The sequence below is a fragment of the Odontomachus brunneus genome, unplaced genomic scaffold (assembly GCF_010583005.1).
Source record: "Odontomachus brunneus isolate Ranch 3 - 2012 unplaced genomic scaffold, Obru_v1 Obru_scaffold_035, whole genome shotgun sequence".
Classification (NCBI taxonomy): domain Eukaryota; kingdom Metazoa; phylum Arthropoda; class Insecta; order Hymenoptera; family Formicidae; genus Odontomachus; species Odontomachus brunneus.
In genome coordinates, this window is record NW_022639485.1 from 767,382 (window position 1) to 782,130 (window position 14,749).

The 14,749-nt window shown below is 36.4% G+C and overlaps 5 protein-coding genes across 7 annotated transcripts in view; 1 reads left to right on the top strand and 4 right to left on the bottom strand.

Annotated features, from left to right (window-relative positions):
- LOC116843743 overlaps positions 1-14,749 on the bottom strand; it is a 185,929-nt gene that overhangs the window by 69,608 nt on the left and 101,572 nt on the right. The window lies entirely within an intron of this gene.
- On the top strand, positions 3,201-6,958 carry LOC116843732. 2 transcript variants are annotated; one of them, XM_032814431.1, is made up of 4 exons: positions 3,201-3,531; positions 3,794-4,275; positions 4,917-5,262; positions 5,413-6,958. In XM_032814431.1, the coding sequence occupies exons 1-4, from the start codon at positions 3,456-3,458 to the stop codon at positions 6,051-6,053; spliced, it is 1,545 nt and encodes a 514-aa protein (XP_032670322.1). In that variant the 5' UTR covers positions 3,201-3,455; the 3' UTR covers positions 6,054-6,958. The 2 variants fall into 2 exon arrangements, with proteins under 2 accessions (XP_032670322.1, XP_032670321.1); XM_032814430.1 differs by having other exon boundaries at positions 3,202-3,531; positions 4,917-6,958.
- On the bottom strand, positions 7,033-7,640 carry LOC116843738 (ATP-binding cassette sub-family A member 17-like). Its single transcript, XM_032814445.1, has one exon. The coding sequence runs from the start codon at positions 7,566-7,568 to the stop codon at positions 7,056-7,058; it is 513 nt and encodes a 170-aa protein (XP_032670336.1). The 5' UTR covers positions 7,569-7,640; the 3' UTR covers positions 7,033-7,055.
- LOC116843740 lies at positions 10,825-11,777 on the bottom strand. The gene is made up of 2 exons (XM_032814448.1): positions 11,620-11,777; positions 10,825-11,164 (listed from the first exon to the last, which is right to left on the bottom strand). The coding sequence occupies exons 1-2, from the start codon at positions 11,752-11,754 to the stop codon at positions 10,859-10,861; spliced, it is 441 nt and encodes a 146-aa protein (XP_032670339.1). The 5' UTR covers positions 11,755-11,777; the 3' UTR covers positions 10,825-10,858.
- LOC116843748 (ATP-binding cassette sub-family A member 3-like) overlaps positions 10,845-14,749 on the bottom strand; it is a 10,683-nt gene continuing 6,778 nt past the window's right edge. Inside the window, exons 9-14 of the mRNA XM_032814469.1 lie at positions 14,457-14,595; positions 14,028-14,274; positions 13,206-13,306; positions 13,023-13,135; positions 12,864-12,940; positions 10,845-12,084 (exon numbers count right to left, since the gene is read on the bottom strand). Of these exons, the coding sequence (XP_032670360.1) occupies positions 11,793-12,084; positions 12,864-12,940; positions 13,023-13,135; positions 13,206-13,306; positions 14,028-14,274; positions 14,457-14,595 (969 nt within the window). The 3' untranslated portion in view covers positions 10,845-11,792. The remainder of the gene's footprint in view (positions 12,085-12,863; positions 12,941-13,022; positions 13,136-13,205; positions 13,307-14,027; positions 14,275-14,456; positions 14,596-14,749) is intronic.

Below are 14,749 nucleotides of genomic sequence, written 5' to 3' on the forward strand. Positions count from 1 at the left end.
AAATGTTATTCAGTAGCAGACCCCTTCCTAGCCTACAAATTCGATATTTTTGTATATACGGTGTCCAAAAATTACATCCATTTTATGCAACTTCTTTTGTTAATAACTTTTTAACGAACAACGACTGATGGCTAAAACTTCCTGAATGTCACTCAGGAAGATGTCCTTGATAATATATATCAAAGTCATCGAAGGTAGATCCCCTAAACTCCACTATTACTCATGATCTTGTTAAAATGAATATCAATTATCTTCAAGAAGAACGTTTTCTTTGTATAGATAAAACTATTTCTGGTCATTCATTTGTTTTATTTTTACAGGGTATATTAGCACAAGCACTGTGGACACTTAGAAAACGTTCGAAAGTAAACTAAATTTATGGAGTGCCATATATAGCGTTGCCATTAGCCACACTGATATCTGTGCAGAACAATATTCGAATGCTGATAAAAAGGAAAGAGGCCAAATTATATGGCACAATGAAGCTGATTAATGAAGGTGTATATTTACCTCGTGTCAATTGTATAATCATTGAGGACGTTATCACGAGTGGTAGCAGCATCCTAGAGACCACGAATTTTAAGGAACAGTTAAATGTGACGCACTGATGATAATAGATAAAGAGCAAGGCGACTGATAACAACCTGGAAAGTCATGGTCGCGGCTCCAAGCTTAGAGGCACGACCGTCACTTTTGAGACCCGCCGCGCGGCAAGGGGGAGATAGAAGGCGTAGCTCCTGAGAATCGGCCGAAAGGAGCAAAATATGCCAAGCTCTGATATAAAATGATCCTTCAGGATATGTAAAGAAAGTCATAAAGTTCAGGATGAAAATTTTAACTTGGGAGAATATTATTTGGAAACAATTTTTATATATTTCATATTAAACTAAGATAACGCACAACAGTGCATTGATTGCATGTCAGCAGTGGTTCTCAAAATGGAGGCAACTTGTAGCGCTTTATTCAATGAAAAGCATGCAAACCGCTTGCGACCGAGAATACGCTCGCAGCCAGATAGGCTGCGATTTTCTTCACGAGTTCTGAAAAATCTAGATTTAAATAAATATGTTATTAGTGTCCACCGAATAAATATTTATTGCTCTTTTAAATATTCTCTTCTCTCGGTACAAAGTAACTTCGAAGATCTAAAGATCACCTTCGTTTCTTGTTTCGAAAATATGCCAGGTGACAATAGTTATTGACTCATCCTGTAGATTAAAACATATTTCATTATATACTTTGCACCGCACTTCTGTCGGCATCCGGACAAGACGTGTGCGTTGCAGAATTGATAGAAACAAAAGGAGACAACTGGCCACAACTGTACAATGTAAAGACTGGACTCAGCTGCACCGTGTTGCACGTATCCAGATTACGTGTCGTTATATTACAGCTCATAATCGCGTCCCTCCCTTCCACCTATCCTTTTCCGCGACTATTTTCTCTCGATTAGAGGCCGCGCGCGTCAGGTGCGCCGGGCCTATGCGGTTTCTAGTCGCATCGGGATTTAATGACCGGTATAATTGACGTCACGGTGCACGCACGGGTGTCTAAGTGGTCGGAACCGACGCGTCGGGGGGCTTTATCGTGAATAGGGGGAGAGAAGGGGAGACGCGAGGAAACGGATTTTTCGACGAGAGCTTCTCGCGCGGTTCAAAGGTCCGATTGATAATGCACGCTTGGCTCGTTCACTCACTCGCTCGCTCGGCCGACATCAGTACACACTCGCGGGATAACAATGCGCTAGCGTTTGTATTTATGTTGAAAATGGGCGCGTGTCTCGTCTCGGGTTTTATTTTTGCGCGCTATCTTTCTCGCGCGCTTTCCTGCGCGCGAAAAGAGCACGACTGCATGCTATCCAGTCCCGCCGCGCGGGGCGTAATCGATACGTATAGTCGTGCTTCTCTTCTACAATGCTGCTCGCACAATGTTTATAGTAAAAGTGCATCGCGCAGCCTGTTCTGCCTCGCCGCGACCCGTACTGCGCTTTCTGCGCTGTAATTAATCATTCGCTTGAAAGACGCGAGTCATAACACGTTGTTGTCTGAGTGACCGATTTATCAAGCGCGACCTGCGGAAATGCGCGACAACAGCTCGTATGCAGATTCACTTTGCGTCGACTCCTGCGATTCGATTTTTCGTAAACAATCCCGAAATCGCCGAACGCCTTGCGAACACGCTCAAAATTTTATTTTGATGAGTGAACGCGAGATAGAGAAGTAATTTTAGTTTGATTATAAATAGACGCGAAATTATGCTTTTATTTTTCTAATGAATGTAATGATTTTATAATTTATTTTATAGTTTGGATTGAATACACAAGCAGGTGTAGAAGAGACGAACGCGAATGTGTCGAAAGCAGTTGTAACTTTATCGATGACCGGTAAACCGGACAATGGCGTTGTTGAGTTTGCTTACTCGCAGTAGCAGTTTTAGGAGATGAAGAATTTCTTTTTTAACTCAATCGGTAATGTAATTCTCATTCATTATCATTGTGTTTCTTCTGGCTTTATATCTTCTCAATCGATAAAGTCATGCATACATATGTACTGTTAAGAAAGAAATTTTTCGTTTCATCGCGATGTATATGTATTGTGCATAGTATTATCGATTTCACGAACTGAAATAACAAACATAAGTATGTAACAATAATAAATTATATCGTATAAATTACGATAAAGCAATAATGTAAAAAGTCGTGTGCGCGCGCGAGAGAAAGAGAGAATTATACTATTTTTTATTAAATTTTAATTTAAAGTTTTAATTTATTGTAATTTAAGAGTTTAATAAAATTTGGTATTTTTACACTGAGGGAAAAATTACCTTAAAATCAACAGTATTTCTTTGATAGATGCCATTAGCATATTTATTTAAAATTAAATTCTCTTTATTTAAACCAAATATTGTTTACTTAAATCAGGTAAACAATATTTGATTTAAATAAAGAGAATTTAGATTTAAATAAATATATTAATGGCATCTATCAAAGAAATATTTTTTTATTTTAATTTTTTCCTCAGTGTATCCAGTTTCAGATTGTCAGGGATTAAATGTGGGACGAAAAGTACAAATAAATCTTGTCGAATAATCATACGAATATTGTCGTGACGACTACGTATGACGAATTTTATTACTTTCCTTGAATATGACACAAACACAAGCCGTGTTGTGTCGAATATACTTGACGAGAATAGTTTCATTTGGCTTGATACCGTCGTGATACACGCGTTGTGTCGAATATACTTGACAAGAATAGTTTTACTTAGACTGATATCGTCGTGATACACGCGTTATTGGAAATTTATTGCATAACATATTTATTTCATGATAAGGTCTAATTGCATTACGTAAATTGCGTTCATAGAATTAAAGAGTCGCGAGTTTGACTCGAATTAAAATCAAGGAAAGAATAAGAATATTATATTTGTTTGTTATATTTGCTTCATACTGATTCAATGATCAAAAAAGCCAAAAAGGATGTTATATCCCTTTTGGACTCAGAAGAGGACAAGGATCATTCCATCAGCACAAGTATGTTTTCCTTAGTTCTTCCGTAAGATGGAAATTCAAGATCAATTTGACAATCTTATGTCATGTGATTGCGCATTTTGTACAATTTTTTCTTATAAAATTCTTCTTCCATCGACAACGCGAAATTTGATCATACAATGTGGAATTTTCAAAAAATTACTTTTTTCATTTATATAAAAATTGGTGACTTGTGTAAAGAATTGGGCCGTTCGAGTGAAAGATTTTCTCGACAAATGGTTCATCTTCGTCGTTTTTTATTTAGAGTTAGCTGCTCAAGAGCAGAGGCAAAAGTTACTGAATCAGACCGCTATGCTGAGAACTTACGTCTCCGTATTGGAGAACAGACTCGAAACTCTCAAATTCGGACAATTGCGATTGCCGAAGCCATCGCACAACAACAAAGCCGCGACACACCGCAATGTGCCGGACGTATGGATGGAATTGCGACGCGATTTGTACAGGTTTGCGGGAATACAGTGCGTGAAATGCAAAGGTAGTTTCGTCTTCGTAATGTCTAGCACGGATGACGTCCCAAGCAGCGATTTATACACGGTGGAGATTTTGATAGACGAACACGGCTGCGGAAAATTGGGAAGGTGGATACTACCAATGTCCGTCGACGTGCAAGAGATACTGTCGCAACATCCGATCGATAATCTGAATAATGTGAGGCAGTTCTTGAAAAGTTGCAAACAGCACGTGGATTGCTATACCTATCGCGTGAAACAGCTGGAGGAGCTGAAGGTGATTAATGCGAAAGCGTGCGTGCGTGAAACTCGAGATTAAATGTTCGCGAAATGTACATTACATCCTTATTACACATTTTTGTGTACAATCAAAAAATATAATCTTATCTCTAGCGAAATCCTCTTATATGTGGCTTGAAGAGATTTCTTCTAAAATCAAGAGAAAAATATTCGAAGCTCAGTATCCTAAAAGGAATAAATTGTCAGTCTAAGTCTTGCTAAGAAATGAGTTAATAAATTTCGTTAGAAATACAGCAAATTATTTAATGGCACATTTCAATTCCTAAAATATAAATAGCACATGTAAAACAAAAAGATAATTAATTAATGCAAAATGTCGATCTATATCTCGAAATTCTATAGTGATTTTGATCACAAAATTTTCTTCATACTTATTAATCTTCATGCTTCACTTTTATAACGCATTTTCTTTTGAATGTAAAAAAGCATATTAATTTACGCAATATTTTTCCGTAAATTAATCAATAAACACGAGAAAAGTTTTTTTATTGAATAAATAAACAATTTTACGTTCCAAGCTGTCGATTAACCACGATTGTCGATAGGTAGTTTAGCACCCTGCTCACTTATTAATAAATTAATTATAAGATGATAAGATTCTCTTATTTCACTTTTCAGAACTTTGTCGCTGGGCTTAAGAACGGTCGCGTGTTTCACACCATCGGGATCGCTCAGATCGAACTGGTAATGTTAGAAGTGAAAGACATCGCGAACGACGCGGTTCATAATGTTACATTGTACTTGCGTTACAACTCTGCCGAAGTGAGACCCTACAAGTTGCTCCCGGATACGGACGATAACGAAAGGCCGTCGGCGGATTTGCTTAAAAGATTAAAGAAACATTTCAAGCCTTTCTTGAAGAATGATCTGATTTCCGCGTTTCAGCAGGTCTCTGGATCGCAAACTGAATTCCTATGGAAACCAATCGCAGTGGAAACGGGCGAAATTAATTTAAACATCTCTGGTGAGTCACTTGAAAACGCAGGATTCTTGTCCACTTATTTTCATCGAGATCAGAAAGGAACGAAAAAGAGACAGAAAAAGAGTAGAAATAATGAACAAAATAAGAGCGTTTCGCGAGATAATGAGACGGAGATGTCGCTTTGCGTTAAAGGTGAACAGGATTCTGATGTCGAAGAGAATAATAAAAAGCAGGACGCCTTTCCGAGAGACGATAAAAAAGTCAAGCCACGCAAACACCAACAATCAGCGAAAACAACAATGAAATTGCATGGCGCGAAGAAGTCGCTGAATGACTCGAGGAAATTTGACGGAGAAATTGCGAATGTGGAGAAAAGCAACGTCGCGGACGAGAAGAAGAAATCTGAACCAAAGTTTACGAGCGCAACGCGTCGCACTCAGCAACGTAAACATTCGAAGAAACGTCAAATGGATACAGAGAACGCGCAGATTGAGGATAATACCTTATCAAAAGACAAAAATAATCACGACAATAAAAAGAACTCGCCGAGAAAAGTGGGCGCTAAATGCAGAACGGAGGCGCGGAACCGAAGATCGTCTACAAAATCGGATACGGATAGCGAGAGCGCGAAGAGTCCTCGAAGAGCGCGAAAGCAAAAGAAGGCAATTATACCGATCGACGAAAGAGACAAAGAGGACCACACCATCACGAATCCGAATAAGCAGGATTGGAAAGCGCGAGTGAACGTGAGCAGTAGCACTCCTTTTACGAAGAAATTACCCGACAAACGGAAGTTCTTTCACGCTAGTCGCATCAGTGACATTTTACAATAAGATTAAACAGATTCTGTGAACAAAAATTAAGACATTAAGTGATCACAAAGGGCAAACGTGACTTGACGAATCTGTAGCTGTTGAAAGTCTTTAAAGAAAAATACACTGAGGAGAAAAATATCTAAGAAATATTTATTCAGTAGAAATATACTAACTGATTGTTACCTAACACATTTCTACTTATTTTTTATAAAATATTTTTAAATAAGAAAATATACAATTTTTTTAAACCTTGCTGTTCATGTAATTGTTTATTCTATTGCAATATAATTGTTTATTCTATTTATTCTATTTATTTTCTAAAATTACTCTATTTAATTTTATCCTATTTAAGTAAAATTATTTTAATTTAAGTCAATATGTTATTAGTATCCACCAAATAACTATTTTTTATTTTTTAGATATTATTTCTCCCAGTATATGCGTTATAGAATATAAGAGATTTGTACACGCTCAGTAAGTGAGAATAATTGTATTTACAAAAGAAGGCACATTCTTATTCACGTTTTACGCATAGCATGCGCGATCCACAAACGTAAGCGTCTATAAAGTGTTAATTTCTCGGATGGTTCTTCCTGCTGTCTCATAAAATTTAATAATACTTCGTCCATGGACGGTTGATTGATCGAAAAGTCTGTTATCCATACGTATCTCTGTCTCAACTTTCCCAGTTTGTCAAACACGTAGCTGTACGAAACGTCACTCTCGAGTTCATACTTAATAACACCCTGTAAATGTCAGATAAAAACAGATCTGCTCTTCTTTTGTGACTACGCAATCTTCAATTTTTATATCTTACAATATATTTTATAATTGTTTCATTTTATATATTTCTCCAATGCAGAGTGTAATCTCTTTTGTAATAAATTCGATTTGTCTCTTCAGAGATTTAATATCACAAATTATGGCATATGTATGTTTGTGCATATTCTACCTAAACATACGACAAACATATTCTACCTAAAATATTCTATTTATATCTATAAAAAATGTTGGTTGAAATTATATCCTGTTTACCAAGTAGCTTTCTTTGAACTTTATCGACGGGAATGTCTCATCGATGATTTTCTTCATCTTCTCCAGGTTTTCAAGCTGAAAGCCTGGGATTACTTTGATAGTCATTATAAAGTTGCGACCGTGTTTTGCCTTTAGATCCTCGCAAGATCCAATTGCGGTAAACTGGCCATTGACCAAAATTCCAACGCGTAGGCACATTGCTTCCGCTTCTCTCATGCTAATATTTGTAAGAGAAATTTCTAAGAAATTAATTCTAATGTTTGTTATCTTTGTTATCAGACTTATTAACCTGTCCGTAGTGACCAGTACGGTTCTCCCCATCTCCCGTATTTCCTGCAAGATTTCGCAAAGAGCATGCTTGGTCATTATATCGATTCCAGCGGAAGGTTCGTCCATCAACACCATTGGCAAGTCGCCAATCAGGCTTTGCAAAATGCAAATTTTCCTTTGAATTCCCCAGGGACAGTTCGCGATTTTTAAATTCTCGAAGTTCAACATATCTGTTAATTTAATATTAGTATGTTCTTACTTCATTAATTGAAAGAACGTAATAAGCGAGACATGCCACAACGGATTGTTTCGAAAAAAATGGAAAGTTTAAAAAAATTTTAATCCATTTTCGTTTTATGTCACCTAAAATATCCAGCCACTTGTCCACTTCGTTATTGATATGTCTGTATGGAACACCGCGAAGTGCAGCGTGAAGTTGCAAATATTGTCTTCCAGTCATAAAGTCACTTAACCCACCGGTTTGTGGACAATATCCTATCATACCTATAAACTTAAAAGTATTTTTTTGAGTAAGAAAGCTCGGATATTCGCGACACTGACAGCTATAGTTAGCCTGATTTAAAAAATAAGATATAAAACGTACTTCCAAGAAAAACTCATTTAAATATACATTAAAAATGTAATACAAGTAATAATAAATTAATAAAACATAATAAGAGATATTATAAAATATATTATTATATAATAAAAAATAAAATAAAAATAATTAATTTATACTAACAATAATATATAAATTAAATATTTCTCCTTAAAAATGAAAAAAAAATTTCTCCGGACATGATGACATGATTTTACCATATTGTTTTTAAGGATAATTCAACGTGGAAAAAACAACACTAAGTAATTATTTATATCTCGATATTCTCTATGGTTCTTTGAGTCGGGCGGAATTTCTGGAGTTAGTGTGGAGCCAAAATTTTGCCTAGATTATGTCGCTCACCATTTCGCGATTTTTCGTCAATTCGTAATCGTACATCACCGCTCTTCCGGCCGACATTTTCGTCTGATCCGTCAGCATTTTATATATCGTCGACTTTCCCGCTCCGTTGAATCCCAACAAGCCGAAACACTCTTGATTATGGATCTATATATAAATGTTTCTGAACGGAAATGTTTCTGACATACGACTGAAAGTTTCTGCTCAATTTAGGCGATCGCACTTACACTGAAACTGACTCCTCGAACTACCGCTTTCCCGGCGTACTCTTTTCTCAAGTTTTGAACAACGAGTGCGACTTGCGGCGGGAGTGACTTTGTTTCGTCGAAATCTAAACGAAAAAAAGAGAAAGAGAGACGAAATAAAATCCTTCTACCGAAAACGATTTTGTGCTTATCGAGCTTGTAATTCTCGCTTTCAAAGCGCGATGTAACATTAGACAATGTTGTTAGATAGTTTCTCTTTTATATCATATTTTACGTTTCATATATTCTTCAATGCGGCCTTTCTCCTCCATGACTTCCGGTTCAACGTTATCATCGTCATTCGCAGGAGGCGCGGAATAACTGTTCCACTTTCTGCGATTTTTCTGCTCGAAAATCTCTAGCAATATATGAAAGGCGAATATTTGGGATATCATTAAAAATATATCGTCTATGACCGAGTGATGATACTCAGTGCCAGCAGATTGCTTCATCAGCATCACGTTCAACGGTTTATAACAACGCTCGCCTTTGCAATTCTCTAAAATGTCCCATAATCGTCTCATTGAAATGATTTACCGCGCGAACCGATTCATCTATTACGACCAAGATTATCTTCGCGACTGAACTCACGGCAACAAGAATCTTCGATGTAAAATTCCGTGTCGCAGGTATTGAAATAGCTGCACTGTCTGTTATACAGATTCAGCATGATATAATTGCGCAAGGCACAAGCCAAGACGTACGGCGGAAACATGTGTGCGAGCGCTTCGAGCACGTATCTTCCACCGCTGCTGAACATGCGAAACACCAGCGGGAATATGACAGACCCGTTTACCAATAAAACTGCGAAGAATATTTTATATTTTAATCACTATACATTCGTGCGTACGATTAAGCCATTTGCATATGAAGTGGATATATTTGTTCATTTCGCCTGACCGTTATCGCACGGAAGCGGATATATTCGCGCGTAATGGAGACTAGATCGAATTACATAAATTACGTTTTCCACTACATTACACGTCGTCATGAAGAACATAAATTCAGTAACATGGGAATATTTTTCAAATCTCCTCCAATAATGCAAACGGATTAAATAAAACATTATTCTGACAGTAAAACTATATAAGAGTGGTCATGGAGTTAACGAGGTGGTTAAGTTACTAACTCACTATCACGTTGATCATTATCACTGTCAGATACACGTTTTCCGGTTTACGTGTAAAAAGCTGTATGCAGTAACTCAACGGAATGGCGCATCCTCCGTAACACAGAAATATCATCAGTATCTGAACTGAAAATATGAGTTAACCCGACCCGAAATTTTGACCACAATATTCCATTCAATGCATTTATTTTGGCACTCTAAAGCCTATATCAATACTTTTTATTCTATTTAAAATACTGACTTTGTGCTGACAAATAAACCTACCCAAAAGTTACACTCTGATTTCTTTCTAATTTGGCACAAATGTAGAGACAAATGAGAAGTACAAAAAATACTTAGGTCACATTTTTTCACTTTAGCCCACTTTGAGTTTTACGGGTAGTTTATAGCTTTTTAAATTTATAGCTTTTTCTTGCTCCTATCATCAAGTGCAACAAAAAAGTATAAGAAATAAAATTAAATACAAGATATAGGCATTTTTGGTTTGCTGCTTATGAATATGAAGTCAAAGGTGTAAAACCATTTATGTAAATAATAAAATGTTTAAACAAAACATGTAAGAAGTTGAAAAAAATTATTTATACAAATAATTTCTCAGTTTAGCCGAGATTCGAACCATTTTTTATTAATTTAGCAGAGATTTCAAATATTTTGGTTGAAATCTTGGTTAAAGAAATTTTGAATGGTTCATATCTCAGCTATGCCAATTTTGTTAAAATTCTTTAACTATATCTTGTATTCAATTTTATTTCTTATGTATTTTTGTGGTACTTATTGGTGATAGGAGTAAGAAGATTAAAAAGCTATAAACTACCCGTGAAACTCAAAGTGGGCCAAAAATGAATATATATGACTTAAATATTTTTTATACTTCTACATTTGTGCCAAATTAGAAAGAAATCGCAGTGTATCTTTTGGGTAGGTTTACTTGCGAGAAGCCCTTTTTAGAACTTATAAGTGTCATTTTTTGTGATTTCTGTCATTTTGAGACGCTAAATAGAGAAGACTTTTTTCCAGATGTATTAAATACATATACGGCTTTGCAACTGTTGTTAAATTCGTAAATCTTATCGGTCTATGCCGTTAGATTCTGCCAAGTTTTAGATATATCAGATATACACCATTAGATATATCAAATTCACGAATTTTACAGCAGTTGTAAAGCAGTTTCCTCTACTGAATGCAGTCAATATATCTGAAAATTCTTACCAATTTCTACAACCGAAAAGCGCAACGTTCGTTGGTAAGCAATTACAGTTGCGATTCCGATTCCGATTACAGACAACGCGTACAATAGGAAATCGACGATGTACATCGGGATCCAATAGATCCGAGTGGACATCCCGATCGCGTTGGTTTGTAGTACTTTCGAAAGTGTGTTCAGCTCTCGTATGCCCATGTCAATCGAGGGTAGAAGGAGAAACAGGGTTATTGCTATCGCCGCGTTCTCCCAAATTTTTATACTCCGCGGACTGACCATCAAGTGTTGCCGCTGTGTGAGAAGGTTATTTCAGTCCTTAGCATTCTAATGTACTGATTAATGTGTGTATATTTAGAAAATAATTCAAATATTGAACAAACAAATAAATATAAGAATCTAGATTAAGGCAAATGAGAAAAGAATATTTTAATCTCCTTTAACGAATTTTTGCTTACCTTACTAAATAAGCTAAATAATTTTTTAAACTTTCGCGTATTTAAAAATGTCATATAAGATTACTGTTCGTGCTTGGTTAGCTACGTTAAGCTTAAAAATAGCCAGTACTTGTGAAATCAGTTTACTCAATCAGGAAAAAAAAATATTCAGTAGGAGGCAGTTACTAGATATTTGAGCGTGATAATTTAGTCTAATAGCGCGAAAGAGTATAAAATTTTCCGATAATACAAGGCGCGTAGATGTTAATTTATTTAATAGTTTCGTCAGTCAATTAACGACAGAATTATTACCTGTCCCCGATTCACCAATGGCCGACTGGTCAATTTGATCGCGCGATCTTCCGACCGGGTGTGATAACGCAATAACGCGTTGTGCAATAGATTTAACGCGATCGGCCCGCTGTGCACTGCGATGGGCGAGTACATGAGTTGAACGCGTCCGTTTGAGTGCACGTCGATTGACATCACGTAACGATCTCTGAACTATCACACGAAACATTCGCTGAAGCTTGACGTAAAATTGCGGAGAATGTAAAGTCTCTACGATATACCTCTATCGAGTGCAAGTCGGGATGAATCATGAGGTCCGTGGCGGTGGTGTTTTTGGACACGTGATAATTGTGCCTATCGCTGTACGACTGACCAGTGGTGTACAACGCGACCAGGAAGTCTCTCGAGGATTTGTCGGCGGCCGCGTAATAAAGCACGTGGAGGTCATTGGTGTGTACGTAATTCGTCAGATTCATAACTCTCTCGCTACAGAAACAATGAGGAAAACGCGTTCGCTCGAGTTTCCCGGCACATTTTCCGACACAATTGAGGATCAGAGGGAAAGTACGCGGAGAATATAGTATATAGAAAGCACGGAGAAAACATTTAGTTGGATTTATCAAATTTTTTATGAAATATGAGTGAAATTCCAGTTGAAGTTATCCGAATTCTATTCATGTTGACAAGATTTCTAGTTAATTGGTACAAAATTCTGATAAGTTCAACCGAAATTTTCTGATTCCTTCATATTTCACGAAGAATTCGGTTAATCCACAACCAAACTTTTAGTATAGTAAAAATTACGTTTATATATCTCTTTTTACAATGTTTTGTGTAAAATTGGATATTATATTGAAAGAGAAAGAAGTTTTAAAAATAAATTATACTACAGAAAGGAGTTTTAAATATAAATTACTAAATAAATAAAATAAATAAATAAATAAAATATTTTAATTTTTGCATCTCGCAAATTCCGTTGAATGTTCAAGGATCAATTTCCTTCTCTGTTGGCTCTTCAAATATAACAAAACCTGCGAGATTAATGCAGACTCAATTTCCGGCTGGAAACGGCAAGTTGTATTAAACATAACACGATGTCTCGATAATATCGCGTGCCATAATTATTTAACAATATTAATTAATATTGATGTAGACATGATGTAATAAACGCTTCATAAATAATGACCGTGAATGTTAAATTGATATTTTAACGTAAGGGGATTAGTATTAAATTCATTTTCAACGTCTGAACGACACCGACTTACGTCATATCGAAAGGCACGAAACTGCTCAACTCGCTGATCATTGTGGTCAGGGTCAGAGTAACGATTGCCAGTGTCATCTGGAATTATTTTCTCAATTATCCGAATAGGTTAAGGCACTCTTCTACCTTTTCCTTTCTTTGAACAAAGGAATAAACTCACCGAATACACGTATATTCTCCAGGACGAAGCGATATGCAGCAATTTCTTATAGAACATCACGAGAACTTGCTGCCGCCGTAAAGCTTTGCCTGTTAATCGCTCCCATGTTTTAGCTAACAATGAAACTTTAGTTCAATTTACTTCGATCTAACATATAGATCTCGATTTATACAAAGATATTACATGTCCGTAATAAGTCCCGCCGTCTCTTTCGCACGATAAGCTCGTACTTGTCGTCGGGTAGTTGCACGCAGCGCTCCTTGAATTGACTCGACAAACCTATCCTAAATAGAGAACATAAATCAGCATCGCGGTATCTAATAATTGTTCCAGTTTTTGACGCTTATTTTCATATCATCGGAAGGTATGATATCATTTGATTTTAGTCTTACTGAAGAGTATCTCAATAAACATCAACTATCAGTAATATAATATCAATGTTATAACTTCCTATTCAACAATATAAATGCAATACAACGCGTGTGTTATGTAACACTTCTGTTATTGAGTAGGAAATTATAACATTAATGTAATATTAATGTTAGTTGGTGTTTTTACTAGGATGTTTTCGCTAGGTAACAATCTTATCAGGCTGAGGAAAGCATTGCTTAGTGAATCATTTTATGAATGAAAATTGCTTTTGTTATCCGAAACAGTATATCATATACTTACAAAAAACTCTATTCTAGCTAGTAACACGCTTAACTTTATTCACTCGATACAGAATAATAATATAAAATTTCGAGAGGTTCGAAAATTCACTTTGTTACTACTAAATCAATTTCTTCCTATTTTTTAACTGTAATATATTCCGATTTTATATAAAGAATTCTCAGGGAAAAGTACCTATGATCTGAAAGAATTATTCTCACACAATTTCCCCCCACTGTTCTTCTCAAAACAAATATTTAAAAAAGCAGATGAGTCTCCCCTATATTTGTGTGTGAAAATAAAAGGAATTTATTATTACAAGATGTTGTTTCATAAATGTTCGTTTGATTACACCTGAGTAATTGACTCTCGATGCTCGCGATGCTCAACGTAATCGACACGATCCCCAGTTCCTCTTTTCTCGATTCCAGACGTTGGAGCAACTTAGTGAAGCGACTGTTCCGCGGCACATCGAATCTCACTACCAAACCCATCACACTCCGCAGAGTGATCGGATCCGCCGAGAAACTCTGTATTTCCGCACGAAGTCGTCCCACATCTGCACCCTCTTGCATCAACAGGCTCAAAACGTAACCGATTCCTGGTATTGATTGTTTTTCGAATGATACGATTAATTAAGGAGAGCTTCTCACTCCTTAAGGTGAGAAATTAAATTCAATTTTTTTATTTTGTTTCTAAACTTTCATCGCTCTGACAGGAAACACGCGAGTTAGCTTTGCTATGAATTTACTACGAGTATCTGTGAGCGGTTCAAAATCTAACCATATCGACGATTTAGATACATCTTCGAGCCGTAACACTCGATCCTTCCATTTGCGATAATCGCGATCCTGTCCGCGAGGAAATCAGCGGCTTCCATGGAATTCGTTGCCATTAATATTGTTTTCTTTCTTTTAATATCCTGCAAATCGTTACTATACGTTATTTGCGAAACGGCTTCTATTGTATTTAGTATTTAGTATTGAGCAGGCCAGTATGAAGTTAGCCCCCCCCTTTTCAAATTTAATAATTTTGACAGTTGTGCTAATTTGTGCTAGGTTTGTGCTACATTGTGC